The 22,907-nt window shown below is 36.8% G+C and overlaps 1 protein-coding gene across 1 annotated transcript in view; it reads right to left on the bottom strand.

The window, feature by feature from the left end:
- Positions 1-22,907, bottom strand: part of USH2A (usherin) — a 373,434-nt gene that overhangs the window by 62,366 nt on the left and 288,161 nt on the right. The window contains exons 50-59 of the mRNA XM_059841048.1: positions 22,563-22,786; positions 20,045-20,255; positions 19,017-19,214; positions 18,274-18,428; positions 16,271-16,469; positions 10,163-10,270; positions 9,430-9,613; positions 8,548-8,705; positions 1,115-1,273; positions 312-474 (exon numbers count right to left, since the gene is read on the bottom strand). Of these exons, the coding sequence (XP_059697031.1) occupies positions 312-474; positions 1,115-1,273; positions 8,548-8,705; positions 9,430-9,613; positions 10,163-10,270; positions 16,271-16,469; positions 18,274-18,428; positions 19,017-19,214; positions 20,045-20,255; positions 22,563-22,786 (1,759 nt within the window). The remainder of the gene's footprint in view (positions 1-311; positions 475-1,114; positions 1,274-8,547; positions 8,706-9,429; positions 9,614-10,162; positions 10,271-16,270; positions 16,470-18,273; positions 18,429-19,016; positions 19,215-20,044; positions 20,256-22,562; positions 22,787-22,907) is intronic.

Raw genomic sequence — 22,907 nt, 5'->3', positions numbered from 1 at the left:
GTGGTCCTGGTAAGCACAGTGCAAGTATCTATCCTACAAACTTTTTCTAAGATTTTTTTTGTTCCCTTGAATTTTTAAAACGTACTTTCACATGCTTTTTTGTCATTTGTAGTTCAGAAAGATGATTCTTGTTTGAGTTCCTACTCCCAACATGGTCATCCATGGATCAGCTTCTTACCTTAGCATTTGAAAGGTAATATATGTATGGTTTCAAATATACTCCTACACCTTTTTTCACCTCCCAAAAAATCAAGGAATAAAGAAAGGAACCATTAAGTACAACTAAGAATCTGAGGTGATGAGGCATTTACCTGTAGATAAAGTAGTTAGTAATGATGCCATTTGGTTTCCTGGGTGGTGCCCATTTCACTTCTATGAGTGCAGGTCCAATTGCTTTAACAACAGGTGGGCTTAGTTCTCTGGGAGGTGCTTCAGCAGTTCTTGAATATGTTTGACCACCCACACCACATCCACCTACAAAAATGGACATTTGTGTAGGGATAAGAGCTTTTCCCTCAATAAAAAATAAATTAAAAGCAAATGAATGTCAAGTAAAGAAGCTGCTGGTGGAAATGGTGTCTCATTTCACATAATTTCATTGTTAAATACTCATTTAAATTACCACAACGGTACTGATTAATTACTCCTGCTTTTCAGCAGTGTGAGGAGCAGACTGGTTCAAAATTGTCATTTTAGAAATACTTATCTCAATAGGTTTTCGAAAATTTCCATCAAAGACAAGGAATTTCTAATTTTTGGGCTCTCCTCTCCTGTCTTTATGTTCACCACTTCTTGGTGAGTAGTTACAGAACTGATTCAGTTCTGTACATCCTTTTTTCAAAGATCTTTAAGCTGCTTGTGAAGAGCTTTTAATAAAGTGGCACGTATAATCTGAAATACATATTTTAAACCTCCATTTAATATATTCATGATATATGAAGAAGTACACACATGATACATGGAGAAATATTTAATTCTTCATTCAGTGCTACGCCTTCTTTTTACTAGGTAAAGATTTGACTCCAATGTAAAAGAATTTCATCTGTTTTGCAGAGTTGCATCTACCTGGAAAATCCCTTCCAGCTACACAGATGAGTGTTTTAAATTGCCTTACCACTCTGGCATGCTTGTATTCTTATCTCATACAGGGTGTAGGGATCCAGGCCATCGACAAATGCAAAATGTGCACGTCCTACCGGCTTCACCAGCAGAGTGGGACTGCTTGCATTTAGCAGGATGTTGTATTCCAAAGGCACATTGACAATGAATATCCCTGTTGAGAAACAGAGAGGAACCAGTGATTATCTGAAACACTAACAACAGTGCAGGACAACTTCAAAGAGCCAATTCATCACATGCAATTTTAAACGTAAGCCCCCTCTGGAGGTTTTCCCTACTGCTTCTTTTGAAAACTACAATCATTTAAATATAAACTGAAACAGATCAATCTGCAGATTGTAAGTGGAAGACAGACATTATGGTTCTTAGGTAAGAATCAAAATTCAATTCAGTCAATGCCTGTTTTGCAATTGCCACTTCTGGGAAGACCGACCTTATGACTTGGAACCAGGCAGCTTTTATGTATTTTGGAGGAGTAACAGCTACGAAGCACTGCTGTTTGAATAGTCATATGATCAAACAAGTGAATTGCAGCCATTCAGCAAATTATGCCTTTTTAGCCCAACAGCCGGAGCTGAGTGTAGGTTCTTAGTCTGCTTCACCAGTAGAGTACAATACGATAGCTTGAGCCATGAAACATATAATTTTAAATGATGTAAAAACAAACTCTTCAGTTTTTCTTAAAAAAAAAAAACCCTTTCATTTTTTAGTATTTGAATTCAAGAAACATATAACTTTAAATTATGTTAAAACAAACACTTCAGTTTTTGTTTAAAAAACCTCTAATTTTTTTAGTATTTGAATTCAAACATTTTCCCCATCTATTCCTACCCCCTAAGCTGTCAGTTCTTAATTTTCCAGTTTTCTTGAGATGCTGAAAAGCTCAGTTCCTTCAGAAGAACAAGCTAAGCCATATACCATCCCTTTAGAACAATAGGCAGATGTTCCTGGATGTTCTCTATTCTTCTTCCACATGATGTCTCTAAGAGTTTTGGTTGATTGTTTGGTGGTTTTTTTTTTTTTTTTTTTTTTTTTTTTTGATTTTTGGTTCCCTTGAGCAGTAATATACTTTTAGGAAATAGGCTGTAGGTTTTTAAATTTTTGTCCGCTCTAGACTGGTCTGTACAGACAGCAGCAGTTTCAAAAAACCAAGAGAACAACCAAAGAAGAGTTTGTATTAAGTGTGTTTCCTTCATTCTGCAGTCACATAAAGAACAGCCTTAAGAAAGGACAGAGTACAGACCAGACAAAGTTCATTTCTGAGATGAGTCAAGATATATCTGATCAGTAAAATCACATTTCTCTTTCAATACAACACCTATTTTAGATGTCACAGAGATGTCTTTGTGACTGCAGCAAGGACCAGATGCCGGTGAGCAGTTCTGAGACTTGTCCAGACCTTGAGATTCTTTTCTTTTTTAACTTTGGAAAACAACTCAGCTTTTTCTCCTAATTACAATTTTGGCCTTTTTCTGATAAAGCATCTACGTTGATACTACTACCCTGAAGCTACAAAGAGCATTTTGTTTCCACTGCTGTGCATCTGTTAGATGGGGTTTTATCAGCTAAGTATGTATGTGAATGTGTATAACTAAAAACCAGGAGTTTGTAAGAAATCAGAGATTTCAAGTTTAGTTCTGGTACTATGAACAACTGATGTACTTTGAAAGATCAGAAAAATCTTTGAAACACCATGTTTTTACAATTCTCATAAGAAAAAGAGAATATAAAAATCCCAAAGAAATAACACTCGGCTGCCTGACTAGACGCTAGACAAAGAAAATGCCATTACACTAAAAAGCTGAAAAATAGCCCTGAAGTAGAGCCATGACTTCAGTCTTATTCAACTGCTCAGCTTTCAGGAAGAACAAAGATGTTGTTAGGAACTGTTGGAAGAGGTGAAGGGAGAAGGAGATAAAAAATGCAGAAATTCCTCTGTAAAATTTTCCTCTTTCAGTGTAAAAGTTACAAGAAAAATACCAAGACGTAATCATTAGGAGTGGAAAAACAGAAATACAACTTTCTAAACCAAGGACGATGTTACAGAGTAAACCTCTGAGAGGTGATCTTGAGGTTGACTGGTTTTGTCTCAAAGAAAATTATTTTTTTCCTGATATATGGATATATGGAAGAAGAAATGCTCCAGAAGAGTGCACTTGAGTTTGCAGTGTAAAATCTTTCCAGTAATTAAAAATATATTGTTGAAGACAAATAATAATTATTATTACAATTATTATTAGTAGTAGTATTTCCACACTATAATTGGAGGTCTGTAAAGTATACAACAGAATATCTGAAAGAGTTTGAAATGGGGCAGAGCGCACCAAGAAAAACCTTTATTTAATCTCCTAGTTAACGTCCCCTTCTTCTCCAGTCCTGAAAACTGATCAGACATTTCAGCTAGAAAAACCCATTCCTTTATAAGAGTGATATAATTCAGGTTTTTGCGTCTCACCAATGCATTTATTCTAGGCAAAAATCACCAGAAATGTTTGAAATTGAAACTATTCAAAATGCTTGATTTCCCAAGGAAGATTAAATACAAACAAGGACAGCTGAATCCAGCCATCAGTATGCAGCAAAGGACACCTATTTGAAAATAAATGACCTATCCAACAATGTTGGACAGTGTTCAGTCCATATCAGAAATTATTAAAAAACACCACCTCACACCTGAAACACAAAATCTTGAACTTCTGCTAAATTTGACACGATATTAGGAATGATACAAATAGTAAATATGCTCAGGAGAAAAAATGATCTCAAGAAGTGAAAATGAAATTTTAAATAAAATCACATAAGCATCCTGAAAAATTCCAATGTCCAATGGAATCCTTCTACGCTTTGATCAAATTCATTAACTACAAAGATCAAAAGATCACTTCCTAATCTGCAAAATTGTAATATATACCCCTACAACACAGAACCTTGTAAAAAACCCCTTTTGCTCAGAATAGCCTTCAGCATCTGCAGCCAGTCTGAAACCACTACCTTGTGTGCTCTGATGACTGAAGGAAATGAAATGGGCATATTTGTTAAAGTCATCTGGGAAACCACAGGACTTAGTTAGTTCCAGAGATCATAAATTTATGTCAGAATAAAAGGAACCATAAAAGCACAAGTGAACCAATTTACCCTAAATGCAAATGGCAGTTTTGTTATTTGGTGTCAAAGTTACCATGAGCACAATGACAACCTGCCATAACACATTTTCACGTTCACTAAAGAACAAGGATTTAGTTGGTTAATATTCCCAGCAATACTCTTTTTCATAATTTACAACAACTAGATGCTGATAGGTTATTTAACATTTATGAAGTTAAGATGTAATCAGAAAAACCCTGATTATCTTTACAAATAAAAAAGTCAAATCATTCCACTTTTTTTTCTCTGTGACTTCATTTCACAGCAGGTGCATATTTTGCAATGGGACAAATCAATCAAATGAAACCTGGGTTTTTCTGGGCATATTTGGATAACATTTAATGGACAATTCTGTGCAAAACTCTGCAAATTAGGTTTGATGGCTCTGTGTACTTCAAAACTAGGCTAGGTCAAAAATAGAATTTGCAGTACAGGATGCTTAAAACTTGGGGTAAAAAGGCACAGACATACAGACTGGTCACCCAAAATCTGTTTGAAGTTAATTGCTGAAAATTTCTTTACTATGATGTGAAATCAGATCACAATTAAAGCAAAATAGCTAAAACTTTTTCACTTATAGGAAACAAATACAGAAACAGGAACATTATCTCTTTTAAAGTTATATTTTAATATTTAAATTCACAAAACAAAACAATCTATTTGGCTTCCTGAGATTAACTATTTACATTATGCTTCAAATATCCAGATGTCTCAGTCTGGTTGTATCAAGCATTCCCACCAAGACTCTGAAAACAGTAACAGATGGAGATGCTGACTGTTTGCAAGATGCAAATCCTCGGATATTGAACCTGATAAGCTTATCCTACAAAGAGGTGAAGCAAACAATAATTTACTCAAAAAACCCAAAAATGAGAGCATGTGACATTGGCTTATCAAAAGTACCATTTGCTAGTCCACAAGAAACCAGGTTAGTTGGGGAAGCTGTGACAAATACATTGTATTCAAATGCCACGTTTGATCCCTAGAAGAATAAAGTAAGAATCCAGATTTCACACAACTGTCATTCGAACTGATAAGCAAACTTAGAGGTGGATAAAGTGTTATAACATGATGAAGAAGAAAATATTTTAACCCAGATGATCTTTAACATATGAAGCAGATATCCTAGGAGCAGAGGACAGGATCCTATTTTGAGCATGTTCAGCTTTGAAGTCACTGCTAGCCACAACTGAAGACACCCAGAAGAATCAGGTCCCCAGTGAGGACCAGTGGGGCTGTCAGTGACCTGGAATGCAGGATGGCTACCTGCCTGCCTATCAATAACGTTTATGGATATACCTTGGGGAAATCATGCCAAGGAGTTTTTTTTCCATTCGGCTCTTCTGCTCTATCCATGGCACTAGCAGTTGTTCAATAATAATTGTAACATATCCTTCCTTAGCATATCAGTGAAATGTACCATACCTCTGAGATCTGTGCACTGAGGAAGATAATGGAATATATATTTCAGAAAATAAAGCCACATTTTCCACAGTGAGTGAGGTGTGTCAAGTATTTTTTTCTGAATCCATCACTTTAACCACTACTGGGCCACCTTGCTCTTTAGCTAAGTCAGGAGTTTTGAAATGCTTCATATCTATGAAGTCATGAAACTTAGATATATTACAGATGCTGAAACGTTATAATTAAACCATCCAAATGGAAGGTTTTTGTAATATGATGTGTCCATAATTAATCCTGAGGGTGATTATTTGATCCAAATTTATTACAGCAGATAAGACAGAATGCCAAAGCAGCCCTGATATCCACAGACAGGAAGACACTATGAACAAGTACCTTCTCATCAAAACTTTGTTAATTAAAAGCACTTTTTTGACATCAAGTCCACACCAGTGAAAAGAACAGTTTTGTCGAAGAGTGACTGCAAGCCTGACAATCCGTATAAATAAAGATGTATTCTAAGTTTATAAGGAAAACCTGTATTGACTCAATGCAGCCTATTGTGAGACAAGGATTTATGCACAGAAAGGCAACAGATCAGAAAAAGAAAAATAGTTACTCTATGTACCTGGACATAAAAAAGGATAAGAAGCAGTAGACACTTCATGCTAATCATACCAAGCTGGGGATATATGTGACCCCAAACACCTGTATGACAGGACATGTTAATGGGATCTATGCTATTCCAGAAGATCAGAACTTCCAGAATAAACCTCCATCTGCATTCTCTGCAGTCACTCTTAAGAAAAAATAAACAACTCTAGAAGCACAAAGGATCTCAGACTGAGCACAATGAAGGGTCAATAATTAATTTCCTAGCTTCTGCATAGAACTGTGCTTCTGCCCAAAGGTTTTAGCAGCATTAATAGCATTGTAGCTTTCAGTAACATTCAGTAACATTTCTCTGCTGTTAGTACTCCCCATTCTTATAAGATCAAGCTAGTTGCCCTGAAGTGCAATAATATAAAGAATAGCAGGATTTGCTTTCCTGTCTTCGTCTTAACTAGGAAGAAAATGAACCCTGTTCTAGCTGAAGCCAGGACAATACCCAACAGAAGCACAGTATGAAAATCCCTTCTTCGTATTTAAAAACCTAAATAATTAGCCCCACAACTAGAAGGCAAAGAAGTTATCAAATATCTGCAGAAGTGAGATAAGTGTTCAAGGTGTGTCCCAATATCTGGAAAGAAGGACATGTTCCTTTCCTATCTAAGGAGAGTGATTTCTACAGAGGTGTGAATACATGAACCCTGCATCTTTTGCAGATCCATGATGTCCAGCCTCCTCCCCATCCCTCTGATTCTGTGGTTTCAGGAACAGACAGACCTCTGTATACAAAATCTTAATTGCAACATAATGAAATGTACTACACAGAGCCTGGTTCTCCTTTGCAGGCTTGTAACCTACTGTGAGTAACAGGAATTTAAGCAGCTGGAAAAGGTCTAGAACAAGGACAAGCTTTTCTGGGAAACACCCCACTATTCACAGCCTATGCTATTCCAGTACATTCTTATGTTTTAAATCTATTTATAATGTTGCTGAATATTTTGTACCTTAAATTATATTTATTATCAAAACTATAATACAGCATGAGTCACTTTCCAATAAAACCAACTGTAGATTATACGCCATTTGAATTCACCTGTCTTGTGCAGGGTTCTAAATCCTTTCAGGCAGTAGGGGGAAAAGTTTAATTTAAGATTTTAATCTTTTTCATATATTATAGCATTTCTATAATGGATTTTGTGCTCCTGAAAACTAAAAGATTGACAGCTCAGGGTATTATAGATTTATTAATCATTGCTTAAATGGGTAGGGTGAGCACTGCTAAGCACTGCCACAATACTTGCAATCCCAGTCTTGAAGGCAAAATGCTTTTTCTAGGTGACTTTTTTTTTAATGTCAATTGTCCCTTGCTAAGCTAGGATAGAACATCTTAAATAATTAGGAACAAGAGATATTAAAAACTCCCATGAATTCTTTGATAAAACACATATGGCTATTATTGCAATATGCAAACATCTGAAGTTTCTAAAAACACTGACAAAATATTAACTGAAAAAAACCCAGTATCTACAAACTAGAAAAAACCTTTTTGGAAATGAACTACAGTAGAAAAAAGATTGTTCACTACAAGGCTCTCATTGTCACACAATAAACACATCACATAATTTTTATAACATCAGTAAAGTGCTTCAATCACTTAAGCTATGATCTATATTGATGAAGCATCACATAGTTTCTCATACAAAAAGATTCTATAATTCAATTATTCCTTGTTAGCTCAGCTTTATAGCAGGTGAAGGCCACCTGATCATGTTCAGAAGAGTAACAAGAGGAAAAATACTTCTGTGCCTTTGCTGATCCACCATACTGCAAGGTAACATATCCATAATACACTAAGGTGCTTGGGCAAATAAAGTTTACTCAATCAGATCAAAGCTAGCTAGGATCTCTGTCACACAACCTAAAAGGCTGTCAGGTTTCCATGATGATAACTCAGGTTAGTATGAACAGAAGAGAAAACTCATACCTTTTTTTTTGTTTTTTCATTAATATTTGCACTCACTAATAGTTCATAATACCAAGCCATGCAGGGTTTTGCTCAGCTAAACCTCACAATATCGATGTCAAGTATCTAGATCAATATTATTAAAATACTGTGTCTCTAGGACACAACAGCTTTAGATACTGGGTATTTCAATCACTAAAAATAAATACAAAGAATAAAAATATCAGAATGATTCAGCTGCCTACCTGGATATACTAATTTTTCAATCGTTTCATTTTGCTACAAAGTACTACACAGAAATACATTTTTACCTGGCACATCCCAAGCTAGAAATATAGAATATGCATCAATTACTGTGACATTATATGGGACATGAATTTTCTCTGGTGTTCCTGCTGGTGTTTGTATAACATATTTATCACTAGCGTTGCTGCCGCCCCAAGTGCTGGCTTCCAGCTGGTAAACATATCTGCAAAAACACAAAAAGATCAGTGGACACTGCAGTTAGAAGCTTTAGGCATGTCAGTAACAGAACATTTCCATTTTCACCAATTTAAAGTGAATACAATGAGTATTACAAATACTGCATTAGTGAAGATTTTCATATTTAAATTTTCTTAACGTGAGAAAAGTAAATTAGAATAATAATTACCATAGAATCTAAGATACCAAAACTCAAATACTAATACTAAATACTAATACTGAAATTCAAATTAGCTTACATAAGCAAGAGAAGCATTGACTCAAAAAGTGTCAAAACTAATTTCAGAATTACTTCTATAAAAATATCAGCAGTCACTTTTGAACCTGTTTGTTCAGTATGTAGTGGAACATCATATACTACATGCAGTGCTGTTTGTCATATAAAACCGGACATTTTTCAGAGTATTTCCATGATGGAAAAATACCTAACATTGAGCTACCAACAAACCATCCAAGAAAAATAATAAAAAAAGCTTTGCTTCTTTGAAGCAGAATGACCTACTCTCAAAAACAAAACAAAAATTAAAAGTTCTTTGATTAACGTTTGAACGACTATTAAAAGTGTTCCACCAATTTTGAGTAATAAAGTAATATTTTAAGAGAGTTTTCTTTTGTTCACAATAAGTTATATTTTGTACATTTCACTAACACAAGTACCTCTGTTTTTCAAGGTCTTTCACCTGTTACCAGAGCTCGCTAACATGCCTTACCTACTGTTAGGCTGCAGGTTAATATCTGTGAAATTCAGGTCTGTACTGCCACCCAAGAAAATCTGTTCTCCATCACGGAATAATCGATAATGAGTAATGAGTCCATTGGGTTCCTCTGGTTCACTCCAGTACATTTCCACTTCTGTTGAGCTGACTATGATATGATGAGGTTTTGGCCATACCCCTATTAAAATCAAAATGACACTATTTTAATTTTATGACAGAAACTCAAAGGTGTTTTTTTTCTTTTCCCATACTTGTGCTGCTGCTTTCAGCAATGTAATGAAAACATAAAGCACTGCCAGGGAGAATGACAGAATTTAACACACTTTCTGTATTTATCCTATAACAAATGCAACCAAGTAGACAAGGTAAAGATTAATGGAGAACGAGGCCAAGGGCTGCTGCCTTTATATGCCCAGTAGTCTCTGCATATTCATTTGTACTTTAAAAAAAAAATCATCTTCCAATTCTAGCTTTGTTAATGAAGCTAATGAACTTAGAGATGAATTTGGGGAAATTTTCACAAAAAGAAAGTAGAAATGCAGTGCCAGGCATTAAAGAGAATGTGGCAAGATATAAAAACTCTAAGAGAGACAGATTCTCTCATGTAAATATCTACATGATAGCTTGATGGATGACAGTGGAGTTGTGCACCTTGTTAATCTGTCAGAAAATACAAGCCTGTATGACCATCTCTTTGCAGTTCTGTAAGAATGATTTTCTCCCTTACCATGAGGAGCAGCTTGTAAAGTTTGACCTGAAAGTGGTTGGCTGGAAGCACACCCAGCAGATGTGCATGCAATAAGCACAAAGCTGTAATTAGTGTATGGCTGCAGACCTAAAAAGAGCAAAGAGAGTTTAGGCTGAGGTGTTGACATCAATCATTCCAAGAATTATATCTCTGCACAGAAACTTACTGGACTTAAAGTTAACTTAGAGCATTTTTGGCAAACATAACGTATGAGCTATTCTTATATTACACCTGAGCAATACTGAAATGGTGAATTCTCACTAATTTAGACATATATCCTCTACTGATTTAAAAGACCAAACAAAACAATTCAGACTGAATGTCTGTCTATGCTGCAATAGATCTATGGATATCTCTCATATACCTGAATCAGCTTTAAATCAACAAACTTAGATGACACTGGCAATGCAGAAAAACACCTGAAAGTGCAATTGCTTAGAGTTTTGGACTTGAAAACCTGAATAGCCTTTTATGTTTTGAAAATGTATTACTAATACATTTGCAATCATGAGATAATAAAATACTCACTTGTACATGAAACCTTCTACTACATTGCAAATAAGTCCAAGGATACTCCTGCGACCTTCCTAATTTCTATTTTTTAAATTTTCCCTCTATTTTTCCCCTATTTGATACAAGGCTTTACAATAAATGCTACAAAGCAGTTAGAAGCTGAACTGACGACCAAGGCATCATTACAAAATATTAATTTTTAGTTACTTATAATTTTTTAAAAACTTTTTTTCCTGCTCAAACCTGCTATGCTGTACATCCTTGAATGAGATGAGAAAAAAATATATTGCTTTGCCTTTTTCTTGGAAATTTTCAAACATCCTTGTGCTGTGTGTCAATGACTTCAGATTTCACATCAAGTTGCCTGTGGCTTAAGAATTTGACTTTAGAGATCCTCATAAAATTGCCCTCACAATTTGGTCAAGATATTGAGCTTTTAGAATAGCCAATTCTGTGCACCTATTAAAGGCTTCTTATAGTTAAATTGTTAAATATTCAGACCACTGTGAGATCACCTTAGAGCTCAGCTTGAACTGCTGATCAGCCTTCCTCACACAGCACCCTCCAGCCCACAACACTGCACCTTTGCTAAACAATTATTTTGGATATTTCTCAAAACTGATCTTTAAGTTATCACCAGGCACAAACACTGAAAACCCCTTTCTCACGTTTTCAAGGACTCCCTTGTTAACACCTCACAATACATTAAATAAAGGTTCCCATTCCTGAATGTAAAGGATACAAAAAGTACAAGAAGCAAATTATACACAAAATCTCTTTGAAAATAATAAAATTGCATAACTAAACACTCAAAAACTAGGAAATCCTAGTCCCAGGACATTGTACAATACAAACTGATCCTCTTTTGTTCACAGGCTTTGTGGCACAGTCCTTTCTAAAACTGCCTCCAACACGTGGTCTACAGCCTGATTAATTGTAATTTGAGACTTTTTCTTGCAGTGTCCACTCCTAGAGCAGAGATGCTTTACTAATACCAACTTGCTGAGCATTCCAAATGTCTTAAAACAGTACCAAAACAAAAAATCAACTCCATAAAAAACCACATAAACTCAAAAAAATAAGAGAGAACAATTTCTCTCTCAGAATCAGGATACTGACTCAAAGAGACAGAGAACCAAAAATCTTCTTGGAGCTGCCAGGAAGCCATTTGGGATTCCTGGGACCTGGCTGTCAGACTACCTGGTGTTATGCGAAACTTTATATATCCAAGCACAACTGGTGCCTTCAGATGCAGCTCTGAGAGCTCAGGAAAATTCAGGCAAGGTAATGAAAATGAAGAAGAGGTGGTTGTGATAAACTGTGAAAGACTGAGACGTGCCCTCCTCAGTACCACAGTCTGAACAAATATGAAAGCCCTGGATGTCAGGCTGCCTTTGGCAGTCCATGCCCCCAGCCCTGCAGCGATCCACGCTTGGTCCCTGTGGGCTGGCACTGTCCCAACTGCCTCCCTCCCTGTGCTCCACATTCCCATGTTCCTGTCTCCTTGAAAGGGAATGTAGCTCTGGGCAGAAGCAGAATTAGGCCCATCTACACTGAGACTCCCAGAAGGAATTAATCCACTAAACACAGCTAAAGCTGAGGCAGCAGTTCTCCATACAGGAGCTTCGTTTTATTCCTCCCTGGAAGAGGCACAGATTGTGGACTGAACGAGGCAGTAACCCTATGAACAAACGACTGTACTGCTGTGTAATGTAGATTGTTTGTGTGGAAGAGGCTGAATTAGGATTATACAGGTCAATTCATCGGTATTATACAGGTCAATTTTTAAGGATGTGGCTTTGTGGTCTTAACAGCGTACTTTTGATGTAGCTCCTGCGTCTAAATGGAATTATTTAAAGAACAATGCAACTCTGTGGCAACAAAAAAGCCTCTGCAAGACCTTTGTTTATAAACAAATCCTTGCTTACATCCAGTACCAAGATATTTTAATTAAAATATATTACAAACAAATAGAGTGAAAGAAGAAGCAGCAACTACATAGGAAGGTAAAGTACTGAATGGAAGATATGCAGGCTGCTTAACAAATTGAACAAGATGTGAAGGAGAGAAAATAAAGAGATGACTCAGAGGGACAGCCCTTGCTGTAACCTAATCATGAACTGGAAGAGAAGAAAAATCATCTGAACACTGTGTATAAAAATAAGGAGGGAGAAAATGACAGTTGCAGACTGGAGAGAGGCAGAGGCATGGAGGAAAGCCAAGTATTTAACATTTCAGGATAGAAAAGATTACTGTGGCAACAAATTACTTGAATTCCCCTAAAGGGAGTCATGTTCACTTTTAAAGGAAACATGCATAATAAAGCAATACTCATTTACAACTACACTTAAAAGAGAAAAATGAGCATTAAAAAAAGAGCACATGCTTTCACTGAATTTATTGGTGAAATTCTGATACCTTTAATCCTAGCCATATATGGAGCAGTCACAGCAGATTTTTATCTAGATTATTAAAGCTTCGCATTAGACGCCTTGTCTTATGCTTTGGAAAACTCTATGCAAATCTAGGTATGTGACTGATAATGAAAAAAACTAGTAAAATAATATTGAAATATAAGCAGCATTTTGCTTTTCTGATGTCTCTACTTGATTTTTCCCTAGAGGATCTTTCTCCCCTCCTTTTTTGGCTTATTATTGTGGGAAATTTTAATTTTTTTTTTTTTTTTTTTGTCAATTTAAGCAGTCTATTGTATTGTTGCAGCATTTGTCATTTGCCAAAAGGCTGTGGAACAGTGGGGTTTTTTTTAAGAGTGCATTGTTCTATTAGCTAAATCAATTCCTTCTGATACTGTTTGTCTCCATTTGTGGGTATGGCTCCAGCAAGGTCAGTAATTAGCTCCCAGGATAACGCTCCTGGGCCCTGCCATGGGAATTTTACTCAGGAGGATGTCAGATTGCTGACCACAGCCTTCAGCCTTCCACAACCCCTTCACCCCCAAGAGTTTCCTTTAGATAAATATTATTAATGATTCAGTGCCACATATGGAGGGAGAGCTGACCAGTGACAACACTTTGGTATCTCTTCAGATTTCATTGCTCTGAAATGGAGAATATGTTCAGATGAAAGAATTTCAAACTATTCAGTCATAAAGTATTTATACTATTGTTTCTTGTACTAAAATAAATATTCATTATCTTCCTTGTTTTGACCTCAAAATGATTGATCCTACAAATTGTTGATAAAGCCTCTTACTTGGGATATTAATTTGGGGTATTAAAAGGGGAGAGTTGAGAAAAACCTTTTCTATAAACCCACCTGCTGCTGCTGAAGAGGGCACTCTTGGCTTTCTTTTACAATTCCCCTAATTATTTTCCTCAGTCTTACCCTCTGCCTGGCCCCACTGCAAAGCATTAGCAGGCCCATTTGTAAAGTAGTAGTAACACAAAGTGAAACAATGCCATAACTGTCATCCAAATTGTTCTGTACAGGGTACTGGAAGTGTTCAGTAATAAATGATATAAAAAGGTCTTTTATTGACAAGCTGCCATGTGCTGTTTGCATTAGAGAATATGAGAAGATGATGGCTGCTGCCCCTAGGTCCCAGTGGCATTCAACTCAGTGAGATAGCAGAAAATGCTTCAGTTTGCTTAAAGCATTGATAACACCTCTAAATAATTAACTGAGGACTTCCTGTCTTCAATTACTTAATGCTTTTTTTAACATCTTGAGAGGATTATAAGCAATTTATGGATTTCACATGATGAGCACATTCACCACTATTCCCACAAAGCATTTGTGGGATCATGTTTCCAAAGCTTTGATGTAATTAAAAATAAGCAGCAAGACAATGGTGCCGTGGCAAGGTGCTCGCCTTCACGTCTGCCATTTGCGAGACCCGAGATTCAAAGTCTCCACAAATACTAATGCTACAGCTTCATTAATGTTCAACTGTTGCTCAGGGAAAAGCAGGCAGGTTTGGAGAGGAAAAAAAAAAAGATAAAGAAAAAACAAGGATAATGGGAAAATCGAAACACACATCCACAGGGAATAAGACAAACAGTTCAAACATTTGAGATTATGTATGAAGTGAATTTGATTCTTTTATCGTATTCTTTTAATTTAGAGAGCAATAATTACCCACACTGCTAAATCACTCTCATGAATTCCACATTATTACCCAAGGAAGCTCCTGCCGAAAACAGCAAAAGATTTGATTATGACTGTTGGGAGGAATGATCACTTATTTCATTCTTGGCTTAACATGGCTGCACTGGACAGTGGCTTAGCAGAACAGGCACACAAAAGAAAAAAGATCCTTGTTTCTCAGGAATTAATTTCATTTCCTCTCACTTCCAACTGCTAAGTATTGTTGGCATTGAAAAGGAGATATAACTGCCTTGGAGGAGCATGAGAAATATTTTTTCAATGGGCTCAATAAATCACTCCTTGTTGGAATGTTCCTTCTTTGCAGTGTAAACTTACAACAGCAATTCTAAAACATGTACCACCAGTTCTGGCTAATATCTCATGTCCAGAAGCACTGAATATGGAGATAGCAGTAATACACCATTGATGAATTTCACACTTGAGCATGATATTGTCAAAGAGGAACAGCAATCTTGCTCTTCTGTGAGTGACTACAGCAGAAACAAACTCTTTTAAAGCACTAAGGGATCCACCCTGACTCAGGACTCGTGCTTTGAGGGGTATTTGAGAGTGCCATCTATGCTCCAGAGGATTTATGTGCCCTAAGTAAAATTCTGCTCTTTGGCTGGCTGTCATATGGTGTGTACAACATAGGAATCTTGAAATTTCCTACTTGCGGGGCAAAAAACCTTGGGAATAATTATTGCATTTGTGAGATATAAAAATTTAATGAGCAACCTGAGGCCAAAGAATGCAAAAAAATATATATCCTAAAATACTTCCTCCTCTGTGTTCGACAGAAGCATTTCTTAGAGGAATTTTGGCTCAGTGTAAAATTAAAAAATAAGTAAAAATTGAATATGTAAAAATAATACATTTGGGGTCTGAGCCACCTTTCCCCCAGAATCCCTAGAATAAAGCTTCTTGCATCAAGTATTTAGAAAAAGGCTATAAGCAATATTATAAATAAATTATATTATAAACATATAAATAATATTATAAACAGAATTTGGGATCTTTCCCGTTCTGTCTTCCTTTCCTTTTTATTATCTCAGACATAAAGTACTGGATTCTTCTTGATCCTACACTGCTACACATTCACAACAGCATTACTGCACATCAATGGTGTTAAAAAGAGAGAGTTCAATCTGTATGAAAGGATGGCTGGCCTACACAGAATATCTAAGTCCTTGAGAACACTACAAAGCATGCATCTTCAGTTGAGCAGGAGAGATTTATTTTAAAATTTTGAAATTAAATCTATTAATATTTTAATAAACAGCAGCTAGAAATGAAAGAGATTGGAAAAAAATAAATTTAAGATATGTGAAGTCATGATAAAGCATTCCAAATTGTGCACAGTGCTAGGATTTCAAAGGTACTGACAAGTGGCATTTTTAATATATTAATACTGTCTTATATCTTAAGGACAGGACATTAGCCTGTCAAAGAGCTTTGCCTCCTTACCTGACACTGTGTGCTGCATTCTGCCTGCAGCATCAATGTATATAAGTCCTCTCCCCATTTGACTGATCTGGTACTCTCTGATGATCCCATTTGGTTTCTTGGGTGCACCCCAGCTTAAATGCAATGCTGTGGAGTTCAGAGCACTGACTTCTGGTGGCTGAACGCTCTCGGGGACTCCTTGGACAGTGACTGCAACTACCTGAAGACGTATGAATTAAACAGCAATTTAATGTAATAGTACACTAGATACCATGATCAATGAGAATGTCACTTTTGTTTTAAAATGTTGTTTGGGCTGGCATATCATTACCAAGGGGCTGGAGAAGTAGTTACTTTTTTCCTCCTTTTTCACAATGAAATCTGACCTTGAATACATTACATAAGTCTGTGTCTCCAATTTATCACAACAGGTTCACCACGTTTTAGCTGCAGTGTATGGCACAGGGTGAAACAACAAAAACTGTATTGCTTGAAAACTCTTGATAACTCTCTTCCATATGGTTTGTCAGTGTCTCTGCATTTTAACTGCCTGATTTCATATATTTTAAGCACCAGTAAACATGGGGCTAAGCCTCCATATATCCCATGCAATCTGAACTCTATTTTAGTTATCTGCAACTCCATACTTCCATAAGGAATCTAAAGATTTTGAAAGACAGGCTAGGTTTGCACTTGTTAAGTTCTTTCTATGAAAAAAAAAAAAAAGAAAAGGAAAAAGGTAATTTTCTATTGACACATCTCCACCATCAGCTAAAGAAGAGGCATTTCCAAATTACATTGGTTTAATAAGTGAGTCAGACCATTTTCTCTTTGAGAATCACTTTTCTTTTTCTGTTATTACCACCATAAAGTATTTATATTATGCTGTAAATAAAAAATGTGCCCTCTGTAATATATTGTCTTAGTGCATGTGGTGGAATCAGTCCCCACTTGCAGACTTCAGTGTTTGCAACAGTAAGCTCCTTAATTACAGGCAAGTGAAATAAGCAGGATTTATTATCAGGTCAGTGGTTGCAGCAACTGTGCCTACACAGTTTCCAGACCACAGCTCTGTGCGCAGGCAGAGGACTATCTACCTATCTTCATCCCTTTACATCAGCATTTTTTATTTTAGACTTCTGGCTGAGATTTGCATGAATAAGAAAAACATTTAAACACCTGCAAATAAAAGAAAAAAATCAATCCCACAGATATAATAATTACAAAACATAGTCATTACTCCCCACCTCTGCCCCACAGACCTTACCCTTCCAGTCCTAGAAATTCATTTTCAAAGAGACAAGAATAATATTGTGAAAAAGAGGTCACTTAAGAAATCATTTTTGCAAATGATGAGAAAGGGAGGTACTTTGCAGAATAAAAACCAGAGCTGAATAAATAGTTACATTGGTGATTCAAAGTGATACACAAGGAGATGAAACTCAGAAAGGGAAGTAAGAGATGCTGTTTGCTTAAAATTGAAGCTGAGGCAGGTTGCACACAAAGGGACAGTAAAGTCTGAAGCAAGTGCAGATATGGAAGGCCAAGGAAGAGTGATATAGTGAAATGAGGCTTTTCCACTGGAGTGGAAGAGTAAGAAGTTTTTGAAAAAACTGCTAGACTGTAACTAAAGCAAATATCTAAGAAATAGCAAGGAAGAAGAGGCTATAGACCTCCTAGCGAGTAGCAAAAATGTAATTTCCAGGTTTAGAGAAGGCGCATTTTAATATTCTTTACTCTATTCTGCCATGTACAGCTTTCTCGTTAACAAACATCAGTTCCTACAGGGCAATTTCAGCTTTGCCAAGACTGAGACACTGCTTTCTTCTTCCGTTTGCTTTATCAACCTGGGGTTCCAAATATTCACCTGTCAGTAGCTGAATCCAAATCAGATCACTGATGTTTTTTTCCCTTACTCAATAATCAGCGTGCCTTCAAATTACACCTTTCCAAAAGCATTTCAATGTTGCCACACTGGCTGATAAAATCCTGGCACCAGTTTCCATGAAGCCCACTTCACTAACCTTGCTGCTGTCTGTGCAACCAGCAACAGTGCAGGCTCGCAGCTGGTAGGAATACTCTTGGTATGGCTGGACACCACTGGTGTCTGTGAAGCTCCTTTCTGTTCCTCTAAAATGCTCAATTTCGTTTCGGAGGATGATGTAGTGAATAATAAGACCTATAGCAGAAAGAAAGTTTTCCCTTTTGTTAGCTGAGGGATCCTGTGTCATAGGTTAATAACCTACTCTGCATACAGAAAATGTTCAATGAAATATCTACATGGCCAGAGTAGCAGATAATAATTCTGATTAAATGCTGAATGTCAATTACCAGCTACTTTCCTCAGCATCTGCCTCAGCATCTGAGTAGATCCCAGTTTTTAGTGAGAGCTCTACCAAGTTTCCTCATAGTTTGAAAACAATAAGCAAGATTTCCTGAAATAAATGTAAGCACCACCACCACCACCCCCGAATCCCAGAATCTTTTTAGGATGATCGTAATTTTCTGATCATATTTGCACACTTATTATTACACTTGCTCTCAAAAGAGGCTTTTTGGCACTTTGTAAAGACATAATAAATTGTTTTCTGTGAAGAAGACTCTCCTCGTACTTGCACTGAAAATTATAGCAACCTACAACAAAACCTTCCTGCAGAGTTTAGGAATATATGTACTTCAGTGACAGGGGTTAATGAGGATCTGTTTTCTGATTTAGGAACACTGTCATTGGAATGATAGAAAAACACTCATAAAAATGTATCAATACCGTTTGGTTGAAGTGGCTCCTCCCAGCTGAGAAGTATCATGTCGTCCCGATTATCTACTTTGGCCCATTTTGGAGGACTTACACCCTGTGGAACATCTTGCTTAGTGACAGCTCTGCTAATTTCACTGAAAACTCTTCCATAGCTATTCCAAGCAGCCACCCTGTACTCATATGTGACAAAAGGTTCGAGGTTCAAATCTAGGAAAAGAAAATTACATTTGGATCATCTCAGTCCTATCAAAATACAAAATACCTTTTTTTTGTCCTCCTAGGCTTACAGATAGAAATGGATGGTATTCTTTAGACAGGGCCATTATTTTATCAACTTTTTTGAAAGCAGGTTTGCACATTAGGTACTCACTGAATTTCACTCATTGCTTATCCCTGAAGTCTCTGCTCCCAATTCACAGATTACTTCTTAAAAGAATTCTGCTTCACTACACTTCATAGAATCATAGAATGGCCTGGGTTGGAAGCAACATTAAAGACCATCTAGTTCCACCCCCTCTGCCATGGGCAGAGACATCTACCACTAGATCAGGTTGCCCAAAACCCATCCAGCCTGGCCCTGAGCAATTCCAGAGATGGGGCAACCACAACTTCTCTGGGCAATCAGTTCCAGTGGCTCACCACCCTCACAGTAAAGAATCTCTTCCTAATATATCACCTAAACCTGCCCTCTTTTAGCTAAAGGCCATTCCCCTCGTCCTATCACTACCTGCCCTTGTAAAAAGTCCCTCCCCAACTCTCTTGCAGACCCTCCCTGAGGTACTGGAAGGTGCTCTAAGGTCCCCCTGAAACCTCCTCTTCTCCAGGCTGAACAACCCCATCTGTCTCAGCACAGCAGAGGTGCTCCAGCCTCTGAGCATCTTCATGGCCTCCTCTGGATTCACTCCAGAAGATCCATGTTGTCCTTGACATTGCCTCACGTTTAACTGGGGTATCTGAGAGCATTCAGGCCATCTTTTTCTCCAGAAAAAATGATCTATACTAACAAATCACCAGTCTGGTCTGCCACTTTTCCTTACCTGTAAATGAATACTGTGTTGGTCCTCCTGTGTAGACAGCCTCCTCTTCTGCTGGACACACACCTGCTTCTACCTCTGTTTCTGTAGCACTCTGTGAACCTTTTATCCATGCACAGATACTCTCCTTAGGATCAAAGTCACACTTTCCACAATGTGCTGTTTCCTCCATAGATAAAGGGCAAAGGACATTAGCCTTGCATTCTTCTTTTACCTAAGGAATACATAGGAAAATTTAAATATATTTCCTACATTTTCCTTTCTCTATAAATGCTTCTATTATTATTTCTCCATCTTTATACAACACAAAAACCATGCCACCACCTTGATGACATTGATATTTCTAGTACATGTGAGACCCTTTCAGCCTTTGGCCTGTCTACTGTCTTTGATCATTGATGTTTCTATAATCCTTTCTAAAAGAAACAGATTTTTTTTTTAGGGTCCTTGGATGAAAGCATCACAAATTTTAATTACTGGAAGCATAAATGGCTGGATTTGTTGAAAACAGAAGAGTCTAGAATCAATGACAACAGGATTTTATCCAAGAATTTGAACATTCTGTTCCTGCAAAAGTCAATATCCTGTGGCAAATCAGTAGCAAATTCCCAGCCCCTCACACAGCTTGCCAAGTACACAAGAGGGCTCTGTGCAAGTGCTTGGCAGCTTTTGAGGCTGAAAACTCTATCCATGATCTATATAAATCATGTCTTCTGCCACATCACTACTAAACAGAAGCTTTCCTGCAATAAGAGGACCTCTGCAAACATAAAGATATAAGATTTAACCCATAAAGTACAATTCACAGAAATATACCCTGAGCATCCACAACTTTCCATTAAAATTCATGAAATAATATTTTTGCCAAACCATAGGCTAGAGAGCAATAATTCTCATGAAATATAGGTTGCTGCAGAAAGAAATGTACTGCCAAATTTGCAACAAATATTTTTGCCCATTAGGTCATAAACTTCAGAAGGAAAACCAAACAGATTATATATAATGCTTTCTGAATTCACCTATTGAAATTAGCTTCTTAGCTGATTAGAAACTTCAGCTAATTTAACTTCCCAAATTTGGTGCTTCCACAAATAATTATGTTGTGATAGATATCCATATAGGATGCAGGATATAGATGGATTGCATTCCCATGTAAAGTAGCTGCAGAATGTGTCAGACTATCAGCCCTTTTGCTGTTAGTAAATCTATACATCTCAGAGAGGCAGCACTGCTAGCTCTTTTCTACTGTGGGTAAGTGAAATACAAAGCCCTTCCTTTGTTTACACTTTATACCTAAGGCAGGGGTCTGGTGTGTTATCTACCAGAATTCATTAACCTGTTCTCAGCCTTTTTTTTCCTTGCATGAGCTACTAATACAATGCATTGAGGAACTGCAGCTGACTCATCACAATGCCTGGATTTTCTCTAGGAGAAATGATTCAGTCCAAAAATGAAATTACATGGAAACCTTGACATGAAAAGGCAAAGATGTTAAAAATATTTCTGTATTAACTTAGCAGATGAACAACAAGGACATAGGAATGCCTGCATATGGCAGGATGGGGTCTGTTTTCCTTTTCTTAAATGTTTGGTAAATTCCACAATATCTTTCTGATTTCCTTTTTGTAGAAGTCGCAACATCCAATGCTCTTTTTTCTCCCTCAATTTCTGTCTCTCTCTTATCATAAATATAAATACAATTTTATAAAAAGAAAAAAAAATATATATATATTTATATTTATATTTAATAACAATTGAGAACATATTCACAGCATATGCATAACACCAAGATGCTAATTCTTGAAGATTTCTGTTGAATTCAACTTGGAGTTGCAGGCAAAATTGTCTCATGCTGATGCCTACAGTCACAGGGCACTCTTGGAAAAGACCAAATTAGCCTTTATGGTGTTTAGTTTACTCTGATATTAAAATAGAATGAGAATAAACTATGTAATTCATTAGGCATGAAAGGACCTATCCTAGTACTGCTGAAATTTATGCCAAAATGGCCACTGGTTTTCTGTAGAATCAGGATTAAGTCCATCAAGAAAATGTCAGTTGCTTTCTTTTTATTTTTGGAGTTTTTTGTGAATTTTTTTTAGAGGGTTGGGGAATCATGTCCTACTGCCTGTCCAGATTGAAATGTTATAGATTTTTTATACTTCAGAACTGGCCATCCAATTTTAATTTCCACTTAATGAACATCATCAGAAACAGTGGTCACAGAATGGAAACTGGCTATACATGTCAGTCTTGTTAGTATGCCATCTTTTAGCCACTGTACTAATCTGAAGTGCTGGGCAACACTTCACAGAGGCAGCTAATCATTATTAATTCCTTTAGAATTCATTGCAATAACATCAATCATGGCAAACTCATTCGGTATTAATATGGATGTAATGTGAAAATGAATAATGCACACAAGAGTTTTTATATTCCTATTTTAGAAAAATAGTTATGAACAGTGTATTTCTCTTTCCATCATCAAATCAGAGCTACCAAGAGATTTTCTATCAATTACCTTCATCATCATTCCAGCTGAAATCTTGTCAGAGCAAACATATTTCAAAGGATTATATCCAACTCCATTACAGCATTCTTCGCTCTTTGGAATAAGTTCAGTCTCACAGCATTTTACTGGCACTTGGTGATTCTTTCTAACATGTGCTAGGGACTCACCACTGGAACCTGAGCAGCATATGGTATCTGACTTATTCACGTATTCTTGCCCACAACAGAACATCCCTGAAATGAACAAACAAACAAAAAAAAAGTCTGAATATGAAATTTAAGTAAACAGATAAGAAAGGAGAAAGCTCTCAATGCAATGTATCTTGGCATAAACCCACCAGCAGCTGGAATTATG

Source organism: Haemorhous mexicanus, chromosome 3, assembly GCF_027477595.1.
Source record: "Haemorhous mexicanus isolate bHaeMex1 chromosome 3, bHaeMex1.pri, whole genome shotgun sequence".
Taxonomy (NCBI): Eukaryota; Metazoa; Chordata; class Aves; order Passeriformes; family Fringillidae; genus Haemorhous; species Haemorhous mexicanus.
The sequence above is the reverse complement of the archived record's forward strand: the minus strand, read 5'-3'. Positions and strand labels throughout refer to the sequence as shown.